The sequence below is a fragment of the Apis mellifera genome, linkage group LG4, assembly GCF_003254395.2.
Source record: "Apis mellifera strain DH4 linkage group LG4, Amel_HAv3.1, whole genome shotgun sequence".
NCBI classification, from domain to species: Eukaryota; Metazoa; Arthropoda; class Insecta; order Hymenoptera; family Apidae; genus Apis; species Apis mellifera.
In genome coordinates, this window is record NC_037641.1 from 13,111,501 (window position 1) to 13,125,841 (window position 14,341).

The 14,341-nt window shown below is 43.6% G+C and overlaps 1 protein-coding gene across 17 annotated transcripts in view; it reads right to left on the reverse strand.

Annotated features, from left to right (window-relative positions):
- Positions 1 to 14,341, reverse strand: part of LOC408770 (protein turtle) — a 111,294-nt gene that overhangs the window by 89,865 nt on the left and 7,088 nt on the right. For 7 of the 17 annotated variants that reach the window (XM_026440459.1, XM_026440457.1, XM_026440456.1 and 4 more), the window contains exon 1: positions 6,785 to 6,902. The exons of 3 other annotated variants lie outside the window; for them this stretch is intronic. In XM_026440459.1, coding sequence (XP_026296244.1) covers positions 6,785 to 6,822 — 38 coding nt within the window. In that variant the 5' untranslated portion in view covers positions 6,823 to 6,902. Of the gene's footprint in view, positions 1 to 6,784; positions 6,904 to 14,341 lie in introns of those variants that run through there. 7 more of the 17 variants (XM_026440462.1, XM_026440461.1, XM_026440460.1 and 4 more) reach the window with 4 other exon arrangements.

A 14,341-nucleotide genomic window follows, 5' to 3' on the forward strand; every position in this document is an offset into this window, starting at 1 on the left:
GCTTGATTTCAATTAAACCACCAACCCCGACTCGGGCGCGTTTTTTACGTTCCTCGCGCGTCTCTGATGCTCGCATTCATCGTCACGGCAGATAATTCGTTCGTACGCGAATACGTGCTGCCAAAGTAAATCCATTCACTCGAGATGTTGGCGTAAGGGAGATCCGAGATTAACAACCAGAGGAATCGAATAAACACGCTCCGCGTTTGTTATTTACGCTCGTGAAAATCTTTTTAAAGATATTATAATTGCGAAAGAAGAAGAAGAGATCCAAACGAGGGGGGGGAAAGAAATTCACCTGTGGATCAAACTTGTGCACGACAAGCGTGTTATACCAAGAGAGATATTTTCCAAACGCGGGAAAAGCAAGCGAGCGAATAATAGTTGAAAATTACGGCCGTGACAGGGAATGCTCTCTCCCTGCTCCTCCCTCCTCCTCGCTTTTTCTTCCGCTAGGAGAGGATGGAGATACGTATCACGACCGACTTTTGAACGTCACGTGAGAATACGAGAGAGAACAGGATTCGAGCCAAGACACGCGAAATCCTGTCGTGAAAAATTGATTGTATGCAACGATCATGTAAGAATTTCCTCCATTTTTCTCTATTTGTAATAAATTTTTAGATGGAATGGAAGAGAAGAATATTTTGACGGATATATTTGAAATTTTTGAAAAATTAACACAGAGTGGTATAAATGTATATTTTTTTCCATTCGTTCGTCTTTTCATCTCGCAATTGAAATATTGTCCAAGTCCGGAATAATCTTTCCCTCGAGCGTCCAACTGATTAAAACTTCGCTCTTAGTTGCACGACTCTGGAGAAACGCTTGGCCTTTTCAGGCCAAAGTACATTGCTCGGGAATAATAATTTTTCCATTTCAAACGATCGGAAGAAGAAGAAGAAGAAGATGCGTAATTAGAGGATGATATTCGGCGAGTAAAAAAAAAGGAATGAAAGAAACGAAGGATAAGAATAATAAATTAAAACTCGATCAAATATTGCAAGTCTGCATTGATTGATACATGAAAACTGTTTAATTCGCGAAATTTGGAAATTTTTGTGAAAATAATCGTGGGATAAAACATTCGATTACGAGGAAGCAAAATATTTTTCAAATATTTAACGTGGCACAGGTAATAAGAGAATTATCCCTTACGCGTTAATAATTTCGTTTCACGCGTAATTGTCTTTTCATCCATCCATTTCTCTACAAATTTATTTCGTTTCGAAAGAAACGAGATATAAAAAGAAGAATGAATCAAATATTAGTCGAAAGTGAAACGAAAATAGAATAATAGGTAACGAAGATGGGAGCAAATTCTTAGCCTAATAATAATAATTAGTTACAGAAAAACGATAACGATCTCGAATAATTAATTCTTCTCAAGGAGATCGTATAATCGAAACGAATCCGAATTTCGACGTCGAAATCTACGTAGAACGTTGGATTGATTCGTTTCGCTCGTTCATTAATAATGGATTTTAATACCGATTCGTATCGGGATCCTGTAAATTAACGTCCTGGAGTGACGACCGAACCGACGTTGTTGGAAAATCGTGGAATCAGAGATCAGGACATTTTTCCTCCTCCACTTGGAAATATCCGGACACCTTTTGATTCCCGAATCACGAAAAGCGTAATAACAAATGATAAAGCGTGGAATAAAGAGTAGAAACTGCGAGGGAAAATTTAGATTTTCTGCCTTTGCATCGAACGTTGCCCTTACAACCTCGCTCGCCGTGTTCACGTAGTGTGACGTTCGCACAGTTGGCGAACAGAGAGGAAAGGAGGGGGGGAGGGGCATATTAAGAGGCGGCACCAAGCTAGTTTTCCTGTCGTTTCTTCGCGATACCACCCACCGGCAAACGTATATTACCCCTCCCTTTTAATTACGCACGCGTTACGTACGCTCGTTAATTAGCCTCCCCCTTGAAAATTAGAAAACGAGAAGCGAAACAGGGGTCGCGCGCCACCCATCTCGAATGTTCTTCCCGAAAATAAGCTTACTTTCTCTCAAATTGTATCGTTTCAAAATATCGTCCGATATTAATATATAATAATTTCATCCAACCCCTGTAAATCTTAAGGGATAAGAAGGGTTATTTATCTTGTTGAAAATGATAAGCGAGAAAGAAGATATACAACAATCTCATCGTGCAACTAACTTGTTATGCCATGCAAGCAAGCGTGATGAGATAGAAAGGACTTATCCCTTCCGGGATAAAAACGAATTTGGAGAATTCTGGCAAAGTCGGAACAAATTCGTACCGATTCGTGAAAAATACAAGTGGAATCGATTGGATCGGAGTTGGAGGAACGTTTATTACTAGCTTTCTCTCTCCGTGAACTTGAGATCGAATTACGCGCAACTCGCTCTTACGCAATTCCTCCTCCGAGTGGAATCGCGAGACCGTGAAATATACGCGAACCTTTGCGATTGTTAGCCGCGGAATGGAACGAGGGCGAGACTCATCCCTTTCAAACGATCTTATTGTCGCGGGACAATAACGATTTTCTCGCCGCGTCCCACGCAATCGCGTGCGAGAGCGAAAAGAAGAACGCGTGTATGGAACAACGAGTGTGTATTGAGTGGAGTTGAACGCAGACACGAACCAGTCGGGCTCGCTCGATAACACCCGTCCGAGTCGATTACTTTATCGACCCGCGAGTTCTGGTTAATCGAGCGAGTGCGAAGCAAGGAAACGGATGAAACGGATCGAATTATTCTCGAAATCTTTCCCCATTAATGCCTCTTTATTATTTTTCAGATTATTCCATGCTTAAAAAACTTTCCTCTGCTCTTTTCATTTAAGCGCTTATTAATTCTCTCTATTTACGTTCACGTATTTTTTATACATTACTTGTACCTTCCATACACATTAATTAAACGCAATTGATTTAATCCCATTATCTCTAATTACACACCCTTTTAGATAAGTTGGATAAATTGCAATAAAGAGCGCTATTGTTCTCCAAAAACGAAATCGGTGAATAATTTCGTCCAGTTCGAAGCATCATGCGTAGACGCGTCGTCAGTTACGTAATTGCGGCAGCCACACGCGCCACTGATCTCGCTAATTACGAGAACGAAGAGAAAGACCGGGGGCGAAGAAAAGGGGAGGGGAGGGTTGAAAGATTCGCCGCGCACAATGCGGCAACGCCACGTAATTCCCACCGCACCGGCAGCGTGGCATTCTCACACCCGGCGGGGGGAGGAGAGCGAGTGCGTTCACTCCGAGTCGTCGACCGCCCCTTTCCCCCTCCACCCCGAGTATTATTCCATTTCCTTCGTGAGGATAAGGAAAGAAGAGGAACGTTTCTTAAATTCCTTAATTCTTTCCATCGGACGCGATTTAATCGCGGCCGATCAAATCCACGGATTAATCCAGCGGCGATAGACACGAGCGATAGCAACGGCGCGATGCATTAACCGCAGCTGTCGCGGCGCGTCTGCACAGGACGGGCCGGGATCGAGCTATTGCATTATGCACATGTGGGTCGCATAAATACATCGATCTCATTAGTCGCCGATAACAATTGGACCGATTCGTCCGATCATCGGCAACGTTAACATTAAGACTTCTTGCTGTTCAAAAATATTATATTCTTTTCGTTCGTGATTTCGAATTCCAAAAGAGTTTCATATTGTAAATTCGATTAAATTTTCTTGAACGAAAAGGGCTATTCTATTTTATTTAATTATAATTCTTTTGGAGCAAAAGTAGAAAAGACGAGCATAAAGGATGGAAGTCGTTAAACTATCGATCTTGGAACGCGTGAGAGAGAGAGAGAAAAAGAAGATGATACGTGGTTAACTTGTCGGTGAGGTAAGGTTAAAGGGAGGAATAAGCCAAGACTTCTATCAAAGTGGATGGGGTCAAAGTTGGTAACTAAACGAGTTTCTCGGTAACAAACCCACTGGCGCGAAACAATGTCGCTGACAGCCGAGGTTTACGGGGAAGGAGGAGGGGGAGATCATTGGAGAAGCTGCGTTAATATTGTTCAAAAGTTTGCGCTACGTGATACAACGATCGGGGAATACGAGCGAATCGAGAGGAAAGGGTGGAAATGGTTATAAATTTAACCGTCAAGACGCCTCTAAAATTAAAATTATTAATCGCCAAGAAGGGAAGATAAATTAGACTCTCTGGTCGAAAGTTATCGCGAATCGTAATCCGGAGGATCGATAATTAACATCTCCTCGAACGAAATTTTTCCTCCCTTGCTTGAAACTGAAAGAAAGAAAGAGAGAAAGAAAGAAAAAAACAGGAGAATAATAAGTGGAAACTCGTTGTTCCAGTTTTCCAGACAGCGATGGTAAACAAGCATCGACGAGACGTCGAGGAAAACAGAGGAGCGCGGCTCGCGTTTTCTTTTGATGTTTTCACCACGCTGCATATCGAGCAAGGAGCTCGAGGAAACGTAATCTTCCAATTTGTCGAGTTTCGACAACGCGATAAAAGTTGACATTGTCGGGAGGAGGAGGAGGAGGAGATAAAAGAAACGGGATGAATTTCCTTTGGCTTATCTCTGCTGAAGGGGGGGAGGGGGGAGGAAGCAAAGGAGGAGAGAAATTGCGAACGGCGGAGGAACGGTCGATGGAAGAGAGAGTGGAGGAGAAACGGTCGACAACTTGTGGATCGTTTCATTATCTTGGAGCGGTGCTCGCGCACAACTTGTAAAGTTTGCCGCACGGATTCGGGCCATCCGGCAGAGCGGAATAATCATATTACCCACGGGCGCGGAGCCTTTGCCAGCCACCCTCTTGACACGGCCCTGACTACGGCGCCACCGCGAATCTTAACGCGAGATTCCTATTCGCCACCTCGGATATCATCGGTGTAAAGAGCTGCTTGTTCAACGAGGACTACTACGCTCCCCGCTTTTGAATACAGGCCCTCCAAGTATTATGTCGTTTACCCACACTCGCGTATCTCTTCTTATCCCGCCCATCTTATTGTCCCGTTCCCGCGAAACAACGCCGTTTCGAAGTAATCCGAGAAGACGAATCGATAAAAGTAATCGCCTAATTTCCTATAAATTAATAATTCGATTGAGAGACGTTTCGATTCTCCCCGCGCCACGAGAGGAAAGGTAAATTTGTTATGCGCTTCAATATCGCGGTTCGATATAACGCGCTAATATAGTAATGGATTCGATGGGTTCACTTTGCCAACTATTTAGATCCGACGAGGAAAGAATCGAAAGTCTTAACGATGCTCGGAATCAATATTTATCTTTCCCGCGAACGTATTTTCAACTATTATTTACACTACTTCGTCGATTAATCCAAAGTTTTCCGCCGTAAAATTGCATTACGAAATTACTTCTGTATTATTCTATTTTATTTTGAAATTTAAAGTAGCAGAAACGCGTTCTCTTTTTTTTTTTTTTTACCATCGATTACGTTTCCGCGAAACTCGATTCGTCTAACGGAAGGAAAATTAAAGAAGCGAAAAAGAAAAGAAAAAAAAAGAATGTAGAGAAAAAGTGGTTATGGAGTAATTAAATTTGCGACTGTTAATCGAGTTTCAACGAGTCGAGTGAACGGCAGAAACGTTGCGGGAGAAAGAAGTAGAATAAAGAAAGAAGAAGAGGAGGAGTGCGTCGATCGATAAAATGGGACGACGAGCGAGCGAGCCGACTAGCCGAAAGGAAACGCCGGCTTGAAACTTGTAATTGGAAATGACCGTGACAATGACCAAGAGCTAGCAGAGGCGAACGGCGAAGAGAAGGCGAGAAAGAGACGACCACTGGACTCTTCAATCCTGTAATGATACTCTTCCTGTACCTTCTATTGGTCCAATCGTCCAAATCGTCGGCAAAAGTCGCACGATCGTCAGACGTAGCACGATTTTCGCCCGTGATTCTTCTTCTCTCCTCATCGTTTCCGATCCCCCGTTTACGGGGCGAAAAAAGGCCGGAAATTCGAATGATTGTCGTGGCGTGGAGGGGGGATAAAGGCTGGATTCGAAATGGCGATAAGAGCAGAGGACAACCGCGCGCCCTCCTCCTCCGCATAATTTAAATACCATTTCGTAAGTTAATCGCTTGATCGAGCTGCGAGCGTGGAAGCGAGTCACGGGGTCAGCGAGGGCGATGTACGTGTGCGAATACATTCGCAAGATTGATGACAGATGAAAGACATATATCACGACCCGCGCTCGTGATCAATTGACCTTATAACAAGTATAATCCGTATAAAGTGGCAGAATCGGTATGTCGTCACGCACAACGATATCATCGTTTTATCGATTCGGTTTCAACGGTTATCGTTACTTTCTTTCTTCCGTACGAGTACGGAACGACGAGGCAAACCTTTCGCCACGATAAATCTCTGTCCTCGGAGTAAACACATCGATGAATCTATCGGGATTTTGTTCCGAGGCGGGGGGCAAGGGAATAGTTTGCTCGGCAACCATTCTCCCTATAAATCTGCGCTCGCGAAATCTCATGCAACTCGATATTATTGCAACTGAGGGATCGAGCTTGGATTTTTCATTTCCCGTTGAAAATAATTTTTCCCCGTTTCCAACCAAATCGTTTCGCGTGATCATGAACAGTCGAATTCGACAAATTCAATCTCGTAACAATTTCTCGAATTGTCGTTCGTCGGTTTCTCCTTCGATCGGTGCCTTTATTTCGTTTTCGCCAGCTTTCGTCGGAACGTGGCGCACGTTTAACGTCGAAATTGTCGGAACGAAATTTTGAAAACCAGTTTTCACACTGTTATTTACACCTTCTCCACACAACTTTTTTCTTCCCTGAACTTTTTTCTCACCTTTTCGGTAATGAAAAATGCTTCTTTCGATCTTCCATCTTTGTTATCACGCACGAAAAACACAATTGCACAAAGAATCAAACGAATTTTTCTTATAAATAAACCGTGAAATACCAACTCTCAAAATATGTAACAATGGTTTAGAATGAAGTTGGCTGGATAAACGTTCGACTAGCGCGACACTCGTGTGAAAAAACGAAATTACTTTGCAAGCAACCCAATAATTTCTACTCTAGGATGAAGTTGGCTGGATAAACGTTCCACTAGCGACACTCGTGTGAAAGAATGAAATTACTTTCCAAATAGTCCATACGTTACTTCGTTTGGAATTAATTCGACGATTGTTCGCACGCGATGTTCGGGGAATCGACGCGTTCGCCTCTCGATTTTCAGACTTTTAACGAGAAAGGGAGGAAATAGAGTTAAGAAGGGTTGACGCTCTCGTCAGAGTTTATTGAAATCAAGTTTCTGCGACATATTTGATCGCGCACGGTACGCAAATTATTACAGCGTCCCTCGCGTGGTGCGCTTATGTCGTTAACGGTCACTTAACGTTATCCTCGAGAAGCGATTTAAGAGACGAGTATGGCGATTCGTCGCGTAGAATATTGAAAAATATTCCTTTCGAAAAATTCTTGCTTTCGGAAATTTTTCCTTTTTTAACTTTTTTCAAGGATCAAAAGACAATAAAGAACGACGCTTTATCACTTCGAATTTCACGCTGACATAAAGAGAAAATATGCAGGTTGAAAACAGACGAACCGAAAACAGACTGGTAACCGACGTACGGATCGAAACCGCAAACGGTCTAAATATTTGCGCCACATTAATTGCAGCTGTTGACGCCGATGCTCGGAATAATAGGTATTTGCAGAGCGATTCATGGTAATTCTACCGGCATTCTGCTAATTAAAATATGACGTAGCGGCCAGGTTCGTATAAATTGAACGAAACGATCTTTCGAATATCGATCGACTCCACCATCTCGATCGAATCCCTTCACGGAAAATATTAACCGCTTTCGTAATTTTCCGCTACCACGTCACGTCACATCGTCGTCGTCGCGTACCCCGGAAATTCTCTTTAAAACGCTGATTGCTACGTCCTCCGACCGAGTCGTGAACAAACGCCGCTTTCATTGACGCGATAACCTCTCCGCTACTCTCGTAATTACCGATTCAACGCGACGCGAGTGTAGTAACGCGTGTTTCCACGAGGAAGGAGGGGAGGAGAGAAAAAGGTTTAAAAAGAAAATAACGATCGTGCATCGATCCTCGTATAAATCTCACGTTCGCTCGGACGTTTTAAAATTTATCGACAGAGCTTTCCATTTACGTTCCCACGTATCCGTACGATCGAATACGACGATAATTTCGTTATAAATTATTTAAGAAGAAATTTCTCGAACGAGCGACGAATTAGAAAGATTTTACGCCAGGGATTCGGTTTATCCTTCGTTTCGTCCGAATGAAACTTTTACTAGCGTAAAATTCGTTGGCCGAAATTTCGGTTTGGAAATTGAAACGTAAGCTAGGCAACGAAGGAGGAATGGAATGAAAGGGAAAGAAGAGAGATACACACACGTTTCGACGTATCGGTAGGATAGAGAGAGATAGCCTTCTTTTATCCCAGAGAGCCGCGGCCTCCTCCTCGATCGGCCATTACTTAGAACTCGATTTATCGGCGGCGAGCAGCGGCGTGGCGCTGCGCTCACAGCTGTGCTCACGGATAATGCAGGTGCAGGTGCGGCGAGAGTATGGGTGGCGGGACACACGAATTTATAACGGACGCGGCCTGCCTCGTCGAATCGTCGTCGTCTGGAAATCGTTGGGAAACGCTATTTCCTCTCTCTCTCTGTTCACATCCTATCATACGGTTCGTTGCCTGTCCATCGCAAAAATCCCCCCCCGGGGAAAGATTTACACACTCGTAAATCGTTCCCGATCCGTTCGGAAATGACGCTCGATCTTTTTGTCCCGAGGCTGGATCACGCGGAGGCCAAAATGATTTTTCTTACGCGTATCGCAAAAATTTCCTCCTCTTCCTCCTTTCGGAAAATTCTCTTCTCGAATTCTTTCTTTTGTGCAGCCGATCCGGTTGATCGAAAAAAAAAAAAAAAAGAAGGAGAAGAAAAAAAAAACTGGATTCGTTTCTTCGACCATATATTCGTGGAGAAATATAACATGTCCACGACATTCTCGTGTACGGGAGGATTTACGAGGAAACTGGTTTTTCGAAGAATAATCCGCAAGATGCGGAGAAAACTTCAAAATTGGTCTTCAAAGTACGGAAACTGGGGCCGTGATAAATCGTCCGAAAGGGATATTTGCCGAGGTTCTACCAAATACCGAGACCTTCGTCTCAGGAGGGAGGGGAGGGGGGGATCGTAAGTTTCGATAGGCCAATATCTTTTCACCAACCGTAACGTTGCTCATTATGCGCGTGGAATACGTTATACAGTACATATACTAGGAAGAGCATAAATCGAAGGACAATATAACTCTTTCCTCTAAGCATCTAAATTTAACAGTAATCTCCGCTAGGGATTTCATCGATCGTTATACATCCTCGATGTATACAAATCGTAACAGAGACTTAAGGTTTACGCGCAACCAGGTAAGTATGTAGAGTAGTACCTCTAGGTATTCGCGGCGCTGCTCTTCGAACACTGGTTCACCTTGGACGTGTCTCGACTCTGGCTCGCTTCGCGCTTCGACTCGTCCGAGAATCAATTCGCTGTTAATACGAAAACGGGATAATTCAATCCGATCTTACCGATTATCGATAACAGCGAAGAGACGAGAGTCGACGCGACCCGACGTTTCCGACGATAAAAATCTCCGTCCTTTTTTTTTTTTTTTTACATCGACCACGCTTTACAACCTTAATTTTTCTCCAATTCTTACAAGAGACAATGGCCACTGTATAATAACGATCCGATAACGAGCCCGTTCCATTGTGAAATCAAACGAAAAAGCAATAAATACGAGGGACAGAGAGAGAGAGAGAGTACACGCGATAAAAACACAAAGAAACCGCTATCAAAACTCGTAATACAATCTATGAACTTTCTATCCATCGATCGTTAACCACTAGCGTTTTAGCTTTTCGCCGGGCAGACGAAATTTTCGAGCCCTCGAGGGGATTTGACGAGATCGAACAAAGCGTTTCAAGTCCTTTTACAATTTCGTTTGAAAATAAAAACAAAAAAAGAAGACGAAAAAAGAATCGAAAGAACTTTTATATATATATCAAACGTTTATATTTTATATAAACGATATTTTAAAGCAATAAAGAAACATTGCGCACAATTCGTTCATTAACGAACATTCACGGCATCTGGACGATTATTTAAGCGGCGGCCTTTCGAAAAGCATTCAACCGCGAAGACAGCTTCCTTCCTTCCGGTCGAAACTCTGTAACCGGGTTCGGCAATTCCACAAAGTTGGTTTCGACCATTCTGACCACGAGTGCCCATCACCGTGCCCGCCCTTCGATGTTCCTTTAACACCAACGGTTACGACCGCTGCCGTTACAACTTCCACTCCGTCCGACAACGATCGTTACAGGTAATAATACGGCATCTACGAAGCAGGTAGGTGCAGTTTCGCCCTCGAGTTTGCACGATTTTTAAAAAAACCGGTTCCCTTCTCCGTCTCCCAGATTCCGAAAACGATTCTTCTCAACACTCCTAAATTAATGTCCTCCCCAAACCGTTTGCTTTCGTCTCGTTTCGATACGTTTTTTAAATTGTATCATATTTGCAAAGTTTTCTACGCGGATACAAGAAACGCCATTCGAGAATCCCCCCCCTCCTACCGTTTTAAACCGAGTTCCTCTCGCGAACTCTATAAAAAAAAAAAACTTGTTCGAAAAAGTTAGTTTCGACACAAGCCTGCGTACTGGCTGCTTCGGCCTTTAAACTTTGGAATCGGCTCTGGAACGATAGTTTCTCGAGGCTTAGACGAAATAACGGGTCGAAAGTAAAAATTTGGCAAATCGAAACGAAGAGAGGAGACGGGAGGATCGAACAGAAATTGGTAGAGCAATCGTTGGATCGGTAGGAGAGGTCACGACCGCGCCCTGAGGAAGCGAGCCGATCGTTCGGGAAAGTGAACAAACCACGTTCCATCCCTACCACCATCGCGGAACCAACCTTCTCCCTTTGCCCATCTGCGTGCTTCTGATCCTACCATCCGTGCTCCCACGATTCCCTCCACGATCCGCCCAACATCTTCTCCCCCCTCCCCTCTCCCCGTGCCGTCTTTCTTCCTCGTCTACTTCGCTCCGCTCGTTTCCACCAACGATCGCCACTCCGCCTCCGCTCCTTTCATCCTTCCCCCCTCCACTGCCCGCGTTTACGTTCCCCCTCCCCTCCACGAAAACGTTGCGAAATCCTTCTCTCCTTCTCTTTTCAAACGTCAAACCTCTCCGACTTTTATCGGACAGTTATGGAAGGAGGGGAGAAGAATCCACGATCCCCGGAAAATCTCCCGTGTTTACAAACACGGGACGAGTCGAAGGAATCCAGATACGTCTCCTCGCTTAATTCTTTCTCGAACGTCGAGCGAAATATATAATGTTGGAAATATATCTATCCTCTGCAAATCTATCGAGGTTTCGTGAGTTTCGCGCGTTTACAATCGCGATCTCGTTTGTTCCATTATTACGGGCCATGGTTGTAAAAGGTGTTTTTCAACGATGGATCGAAAACACGGTTTCATTAAACTTCTTTGCCGACCGGACCAACGTTTGACGAACGCGACCTGCCCGAGGCACGCGTTTAATCCCGAGCTGGGAAAACCTGGCTATATACACGTATATATATATATATAACCAAAACGTTTCATTCAGCTACGTAATTACTATCGAACACCAAATATAGTCCTCCTCCTCCTCCCCTCCGTGTTGATTCGGTAAAATGAAGGAGTAGCCGGGAGATATTCGACGTACGGTTTCGAGATTAGAGAGGAATAATCGAAACGCTGTTCGATGGTAAATTCTCGAGACGAGAGAGAGAAGAGGGAAGGAAAGAGAGAAAATAGTCGGGACGGGGTTACTTTGATCCGTTGATCTCGAGCTGGCCGGAGGCAAGTGGATGATGGCAAGTTGGTTTCCGTCAAAGTCGACGGAAGGTAAGTAGGGAGAATAGACACGCGACTCGAGTTTTATTTCGACTCGAGTTGTCGCAGCGCTGTTCAACTCTGTAACGGTAAACATTGGAATTAGAAATTATCGTGGAAATATAATAATAATAATTCAATTGTGTTCCAGAATGGAAAGCAAAACGAGATATAATCGGCAAGGCATGCGAATAGCGTACAATAGCTAGTCTACGAGATCTCGAGTACTTTTCGCTGCTCTCGCGTCTATGTGTGTATACGAAGTTTAATCCGTTGATCTCGAGATTAACGGATGCTCCAAGAGTCGCTGGTAAATTCGCGTATCAGAATCCACGCGAAAAGAAGAAATATGCATTCACTCGGAAAAGAGAATTACGTCCCTCGGGAAACAAAAGGGAAATACCGATAGAATGTAATAACAAATAGCAATTTGTTAATTGATCCGGCGGCGCGTTGAGATATTTCATTGATGTTCGAGATATCCAAGTTACCTGCCACCAATTTATTCGTCCGGCCAACACCCTCGAAGGCAATCTTTTAACCGTCCCTTCCGAAAATCGAAAGTCGAAAAGCATTTAAGAAGGATCCGATACCACGGTAAAACCACGCCCACCGAAGGATACGGCGTATAACTATTTGACACTTTGTCGAAAAGGTGCGTAGAAAGAACGAAAACAGCCGAGGCGAGTTCGTTGAAAAGAATCCAACGGAGAAAGAAGCTTTACTTATTTCTGAAAGTATCGCAGAGGTAAAAAAGGAAAGAAAGAGGCCGTAAACAGAGATTCTCGAAAGGGATCCGTAACGAATAATTTTCCCCGGATATCGATCCAGTTTCACGCGTTATAAATCGCGCGTTACATCTATGCGAATCGACGAGGAAGAGAGAAAAAAAAGAAAAGAAAGAAAGAAAGTAAGAAAGAACGCATCTTTGGAGCGGTGAAAAGCCGAGATGCAGAAAAGTTTTTACCAGTTGTGAAACTCGGAATCCCCCGGTCCACAAATTGCGATCCATTCGGGATTATTTGAAATTCGAAGAAACTTTTGCCTCGAGTGGTTTTCTTTCTCGAGTGTCGCGACCGAGTTCAATCAAGTCGAGTCTTTCCGATTCCCTTCTCTCTCTCTCTCTCTCTCTCAACGTTTAACATTATTCCTCCCGTTCGACACGTTTAACCGAATCACGAGTGTTATTATTATTATTATTATAGTCGTTCTCCTTCCCCGTCGTATCTCTCTCTCGCGCAAGAACGTAACAGGATCCGTAAACCGGTATTCTCCGGTGAATAAGGGCCGATGACGACGACGACTACGACGACGACTACGACGACGACGATGGCGTGATATCAGTGTATTGAATTGGGAAAATTGGGAAAAATCAGAGTGCACGCCCTCTGAATGCCTGCAATCAAAGGGAAATGTCTAGTCACGTTTACACGCGTGTCGAATCGAACGAGTACACCTTGTCCGCCCCACTCCGGGTAAAATGAGAGACTCGAATTAAAGGTATTTCATGTCTCGGTATACGTGACCCGATACTAGATTCCAAGATCTCCCAACAATGGAACGATGTATCGCTTTGTGTCGCGAACTTTGTTACATCGATGTTTATCAGATCGCAGCGTTGATCGGGGAAAAACAAAATTTCGACACTTTTATCTTCGTTCTATATATATATATATATATATATGTATCTTCTTTTTCTTTCTTTGCGTCTTTTTCCTCCAAGGAAAGGAGGAGGCCTCATCTTTCTCCTCCCGACTCATCGTTAGTCATCCCGAACACGATGGTGTACGATGGTTACACGCCCTGTTCCACCACTTAAGTGCCGTTTAACGACTTTTTTTCCCTCCCTTTCCTTCCTGCCTTGATTTTTCCCACGCGTCATTTTTAACGCGATCATTCTCCCCCCATTATCGCCCTCGCCCTTCTCGTCCAACAAGTAATTTCATTATCGAAACAACAATATCGTTTTCGAAATAGGAAGCTCGTCGATCGACCAGAACTATTTTCCCCGTTGTTTTGCGCGGGAGAAGAAATCGATTAAACGGGGAAACGGATTAAAATTAATGTTGGAAACGTTGTGGAACACGGCTACGTAATGTTTTCGCTAAGCGCTCTCCAACAACCTGTCAAGCCTTTAACGATTTAGTAGTAGCTCATTTACGCGGCCGAACGGCTTAATTTAGTTAGAGCTAAGATTAACCAACGTGGATCAACGAATGATTTCTCGTCTTAAGTTAAATTGCGGACAACGGAGAATATAAAAATGGATGAACAAACGGTTCGCTTTTTTTTTTCAAGAAAAATATCAAACAGATTTTTCGAATATCATCCACTGGAAATAGAGAATCTCGTAGATACAGATATTAATTTAGTCGAGCTAAGATTAACCAATGTTAATGGATGAATGAATGATTTCTGATCTTAAGTTAAGTTA